The 6,436-nt window shown below is 42.0% G+C and overlaps 1 protein-coding gene across 2 annotated transcripts in view; it reads left to right on the forward strand.

The window, feature by feature from the left end:
• Window positions 1-4,565, forward strand: part of ppil4 (peptidylprolyl isomerase (cyclophilin)-like 4) — a 45,495-nt gene extending 40,930 nt beyond the window's left edge. For both annotated transcript variants that reach the window (XM_078541778.1, XM_078541779.1), the window contains 2 exons: window positions 1,635-1,773; window positions 3,872-4,565. In XM_078541778.1, coding sequence (XP_078397904.1) covers window positions 1,635-1,773; window positions 3,872-4,108 — 376 coding nt within the window. In that variant the 3' untranslated portion in view covers window positions 4,109-4,565. The remainder of the gene's footprint in view (window positions 1-1,634; window positions 1,774-3,871) is intronic.
• The last annotated feature ends 1,871 nt before the right edge of the window (window positions 4,566-6,436 follow it).

The following is a 6,436-nucleotide window of genomic DNA, read 5'->3' on the forward strand; positions in this document are numbered from 1 at the left end:
AAAAGTGATGGAAGCTGATTCCATAAATAATTTTTAAAGCTCGTTGGACAGGATGAGAAACTTACAGACAAAAAGTGGGGTGTGGGACCAAGCATTAGTGTTCTTTCAAAGAGCCAGTATAGACATGATGGGTCAAATGGCCTCCTGTGCTATAAGTTTGTGATTTTATGAAATAGGGCTCACTAACTGTAATGAGCCATTAGATGTAATAACTAAACTGGCATTGGTGAATAACAGGGTTTGTTATCTAAATACACATGGGATTTTTTCCCCCTTTGATCTTAAACTATTAATGCAGTTGAAAATCGGGTGAGAAATTAATACCCAGGTGAAAATGGAGAGGCAATTTTCATATTATTAAAAGAATTTGATGCCTCTTCAGTTACTGCATATATTTGAGCCCTGGCATTCACCAATTGCACGTTTTGTCTACTGGTTACTTAGTTTAACATTTTTAAATAATGACATCCATTTAATTAAAATTCTTGTTTTTAGTGTAGCTTTGTTCAATCTCACCTTCTCAAGCAGGGCAAATCAGGAGTGACTCCGATTTCATGATTCCTGGCTAGCGTGTTCAGTTGCACTAACACCCTCAGTGGTTCCCAGTCTACCTGCTCACCCAGAAGCTTAAACTGAATGCTGCCCACCAAGTTCAGCCTAAGTGTTTCTGCAGTCTATCTACCCCAGGGGTCCATATGTTTGTTCATCTGGCCTATGGATTTCCATGCTTTACCAAGTACTTACTCAGTCCACCTGCTTAACCGACTAGCCCAAGCAGTCCTCGCGCATCTGTCCTGAGTGCATCCCTGAACCTCAGAATGGATCTTTTAACATTAAAAAAAACCTCCTGTTATAGCTTGATAACATTTGTCCAAGACACAGATTTTTAAAAAAGTACAAAAGTCAAAAATGTAAGAAAAATAAGATTCTAATTTATCCATTTAAATATCTCCATTTAAAGACCATCATACTTGGGTCTTCTCTTAATTTCACGCTAAAAAGTTAATAAAACACATTCCTGGTAAAAAGGAGAGGAAATCGTGTCCGGAAATATATATTTTTAGTAAATCCTCAGCCTTTAAAGAGGCCTGCCAACCAACTCCTTTAGCTGGGAAGTTACAGATGGCAAGAAAGGGGTGAGAAATAGCCCATGGGTCTCCTCATCTGCCTTCAAATCTCTTTGTAATGTTTTTGTTGGTGATATTAGTTGAAAGCAACAGAAAACCAGTTCTGTGATAGCTTGAGTCATATCATATGATCAAATATATGATATAACTTGGAAAATCAGTAACTGGGCTTTATTGAAGATCCTTCATATTGCAAAGTTCATCCGGAAACAATTAAAATTTGTCTAATTCAGCACTCCCCCAGCAAAATTATAAGATCCACTGTCACAATCAACCACCAGATAAAACTGGACCCTGTGTCTACAACTTATCTTGCCTGCCACTTTGGAGGGAAGCCTATACTTGAAAACAAGGAAGATGCATGAAGAGAAAATCAGAAGGTTTTGAGATCGTTTTCCCCAACCATCAGCATCTAATGCATCAGCTTCACCTAAAATCTGTAAATTCTTCCCTAGAAGCATTAGCTCGCACTCCTTATAACTATTGTCCCTTAATAAAATGAAATAGCTCTAAATATGAACTGTTACTGGATGAGGCTGAGGCAAGTGGAAGCCACCCACATTCGAAGAAACACCACAAGGAGAAACGGCATCGTCGGCATTCAGAAGAGGAAGAAGGTGATAAGTTGAAGGCAGCAAAATGCAAGGTAGCAAATACTGATTATTAATCAGGATAAATATTTAAGCCTACAGTCATGGCATTATTGTTGATCTGTTTATTACTTTGGGAGTCTCTGTATTTAGCTGGCAGAACTGGTAGTGGGACAGTTTCAGGACGTGTCCCCCGGTGTTGAGTTTTGTGTGCTGAGAACATTTTGATGTAACATAAAATGTACAGCATAGAAACAAGCCATTTGGCCCAATGCGTCTATGCCAGTGTTTATGCTCCAGTTAAGCCTCCTCAAACCCTACTTCATCTAACCCTATCAACATATCCTTCTATTTCTTTCATTGTCATGTACTTAACTAACTTCCCCATAAATGCATCTGTGTAATTTGCCTCAGCTGTCCCCGTGGTCACAAATTGCACATCCTGACTGCACCCTGGTTAAAGAAGTTTCTTGTGAATTCTCTATTAAGTTAGTGACTACATTATATTTATGGGCCCTGAGTTTTGGTCTCCCTCACAAGTGGAAACATCTCTACATCTACCCAATCAAACTTAAAGACCTCTATCAGTCAGTCCTTAGCTTTCTCTTTTCTAGAGGAAAGAAACCCAGTCTGTTCAATCTTTCCGAATTTTCATAACCTCTCTGTTCTGGTATCATACTTGTAAATTTTCTTTGCACCTTCCCATGAGCTTCAATATCTTTTTTTATTATGAAGACCAGAACTGTGCACAGTACTGTAAGCGCATATTGGAAAATTCCAGAGATCTGCTTGTGATTTTCTGTGTATGTGCACAACTTTCTGATACTCAACTCCTGATTTACAAGCCTTCATGCCAGATGCATATGTGCAGATCAGCCCCTTTTACATTCCTCTTTCCTTGAGTTGAATACCTTCACTTGCACATAGCTTCAACTGACCACATAAATGAACCAAAATAATCACATCAGCTTTTTTTTAATAGTACCACTTGCTAATGTTATATTTTGTGATTTATTCCACCACTAATAGGAGAAACTCTGAACAATGGGCTTATTAATTAAAAACCTTGTATCAGTAACCCCTCTCAGGCAGATGGTTCTTTTGGCTTGCTGTGTGTAAGTGATGCTCTCAGAACCCCATCCTTTTCTTCCATTGCTACCAGCTGCTGCTGATATAGCTTCAGTTTAGCAACTGAAATAACAGGGACAAAATAACATTAATTAGATTTACTTGATCTCCCATGGGGAAACTCTTTCGAGTTACCAACAGTCACAGATTGCAACTTCTTTCGAGTACAATCACAGTTCTTGGTTTTCCGAGAGTGGGACATGAACCCACAACCCTCTGATTCAAAGGCGAGGGTGCTATGAACTGAGCCACAGCTGACAGATGAAGTGAATTAATGGGGGTAAGTAGAGCAATGGGAAGGGAAATTTATAGCAAGGCAGGAGGGAGGGACTAAAGCATGGGGTGGGGATTATGTTGAAACATACATTAGGGCAGATAGGAAAAAGGTAAAGGAGGCATGGTGAAAGAAAGCAAGTAAAAATAGATAGGAGGATAGTGAGCAGTTTGAATGTGTCAGGGTTGCAGTGTGTAGATGCAACTGTGCACAGAATTAGAAATACATTTGGAGAATGTTTAATATGAATTAGAGCATTGGAAGAGCATGGTGGTGTAGCCTTGATGGGAAATTGACTTCAGCTGTGGTGAGGCTGGGAACAAAATACCTCTGGCTATAACGTTTTTGAGATAAACAGAATGGAAATAAAGGGAGGGTTAGTTAAGGACAGGGTTTTAGCTATAGAAAAGAAAGGGATCTTTTAAATCAATGGTAGCGCTCTGTCTGGGCTGAGTTAAAATAAACAATCTATTCAGGTATGATGGAAAAGACATTGAGGATGTGATTTGTAGGCAATTTGGAAAGGTTTGCAGCAGTGGGAGAGCTGTAATAACTGGGAGCTTTAACTTTGGGGGTCCATTCTGTCTGGTAAGTGTTTGTTTTTTCTGAAGAGGGTCACTGTTTTCTGATAATTGATTTACCTTTTCTGTGTCCAGATTTAAAATTACGAAAAACACCCGATGAACTGGTGATATCAATGCGTCAAGTTACCTCATGATCTTCTGAAAAAATGTTTCTGTTTAACTTGACAGGGAACAGCTGACAGAGAGATTCAGCAGCACAGAAACACAGCTCCCATTGATGAATACTGCAGGGAAAAAGACAGGGGTCAGAAAAAGCGGGATCGACATCAGAGCCGAAGCAGGAGTGAATCCCAAGAGAAAGATCACCACAAGCGAAGCCGGAGTAAGAAGAAATCCAGACATCGAGAAAGGGCAGAGGAAAAAAGGAGCAGAAGTCCCAAAAGATTCAAAGAGAGAGTGGAATGAGAATGGGTAGAGAGAGAGAACGGAGTGGGGATGGGTAGAGAGAGAGAACGGAGTGGGAATGGAGAGAGAGGAGTGAGTGTGGATAGAGAGTGAGCGCAAGGTGAGGATGGATAGAGAGGGAGCGAGAGATCGAGGCGAGGATGGATAAAGAGGGAGCGAGAGATCGAGGCGAGGATGGATAGAGAGGGAGCGAGAGATCGAGGCGAGGATGGATAGAAAGTTTGGTGAAAAAAGGGAATGGGGTGAGAATGGATAGTGAGTGAGTGAGTTTGGAGTGAGAAAGAGGGTGAGATGAGAAGGGATGCAGAGAGAGTGGGGTGGGGAGGGATTGCATGTGTGGAGTGAGATGGGATAGCTGGATAGTGAGAGTGTGGCTGAGAAGGGAGAAACCATTTTGTGCAATTGTGATTGAAATACTTCTGATTTCTTAAAATTTTAATAAACCGTGCAGTCAAAATGTTCTCTTTTAATGATTTTCCTACTTGTTTGGGGATCATGCGACACTACCCTGACACTACAATAGTTACTCAGTAAAAGTTAGAAGAATTAAAACCTCTTCTGAGTAACTATTGTAATGATCCAATCGACTCCATGGGACTTTCCTCCCACCCCGCCCACCACCCCACCCAAACTCAGACACATCCGGACTTCCGACTCCCACCCACCACTTCCCCATACTTCGGAACCCCCCCCCCCCCCCCCCCCCCCAACAACCCCCTCGGACCTCTGACCAACCTCCACCCCAACATTGGACACCCCCATGACCTCAGGACCCCCCCTCCTCGGACCCCTCAACTTCAGAGCCCCCCAACCCCACCCCCCTCCTGACCTTGCACCCCCCTCCCCAACCAGTCTCTGACTGACCCCCTTGGACTGCCCCCGGGCACTCCCAACCCCCAAATCCTAGACACTTACCTTCCCCTGGCCTGTCAATGTTCGTGGCCCTATAAACTTACTGTTTTACAGCAACTAGTGTTTTCGGTACCTAAGTGAAATATTATTTGTGCTTTTGTGTAAGGTTACTGCACTTCCCCATAGTACAACTTAGGACAGCATTGTTGGGTATGTCCTTGGGCAACAGCCCCACCAAAAAAAGTAGCAGAAAGACTAAAAAACACAGCTCATTCACAAAAGCAAAGCTGTGGAGACTGGAGTCTATGTTGATTAATGCTAGTGGTACCTGAATCAAAAAGTCGTGGCTCCAGGTTCCACATCAGGGACTTGAACACATAATCTAGACTGATAGTCCAGTACTGTACTGAAGGAATGCCGTGCTCTCTGAGGGTGTTGTCTTTTCATAATCAGACATTAAGCCAAGGTCTTATCTACCCTCTCAGGTGGAGGTTAAAAAATCCCAAGGCATTATACGAAATCAAATAAATACTTGCGTTTATATATAACCTTTCAGTGCTTTACAGCCGAAGAAGTACATTTTTGAAGTGCAGTAGTGTGGCACTGAATTTGCATTCAGCAAACTCCCACATAGAGCAATTTTATAATTACCAGATCATTTGCTTGTGATGCCGATTGAGGGATAAATATTGATCAGGACAATAATGCTCTTCTTTGAAGTAATGCCACAGGAGCTTTTACATCCACCTGGGAGGGCAGTGCAGCAGTCCCTCAGTACTGCACTAGTGTCAGCTTTTTTTTGTGTTCAAGTTCTGGAGTGGGACCTTAACCTGCACCCTCCTGAATCAGAGGTGAAAGTGTTACCAGTTGTACCGTAGCTGACAGAGAAGGGAAATTCTCCCAGTGATCTGGAACATTTATGGCTCAAACAACATCATCCAAAGACTTGAAGACAAGCAGATTTATTGGTTATTTATTTCTGTTGCTGTTTGTGGGATGTTGCTGCATACATTTGGCTGCCACATTTCCTACATTGAAAGTGAGTACATTTTACTGGCTGTGAAGTGCTTTGGGACATCCCAAGGATGCGAAGAGTGCTATAGAAATGCAAGATCTTTCTTCTGATCACCATGAAGGGTAAACTAAAGAACATTTTAGGCATGGTGCTTAAATTTTGTTGCAGTTTTTTTGAAGTTAGTAATAGCCAAACTGTTCCAGTACAGCTACCACACTGGCATCTACCCAGAAATATGGAGAATTTCCCAGGTATGTTTTGTCCACAAAAAGCAGGACAAATCTATTCTGGCCAATTACCATTCCATCAGTCTAATCTTCATCAGCAAGTGATGGAAGGTGTCGACAGTGCAATCAAGTGACACTTAACAATAACCTGCTCACTGATGCTCGGTTTGGGTTCTGCCAGGGCTATTCAGCTCCTGACCTCATATTGCCTTGGTCCAAACATGCATTTGACTG

The sequence above is a fragment of the Cetorhinus maximus genome, chromosome 5, assembly GCF_964194155.1.
Source record: "Cetorhinus maximus chromosome 5, sCetMax3.hap1.1, whole genome shotgun sequence".
Taxonomy (NCBI): domain Eukaryota; kingdom Metazoa; phylum Chordata; class Chondrichthyes; order Lamniformes; family Cetorhinidae; genus Cetorhinus; species Cetorhinus maximus.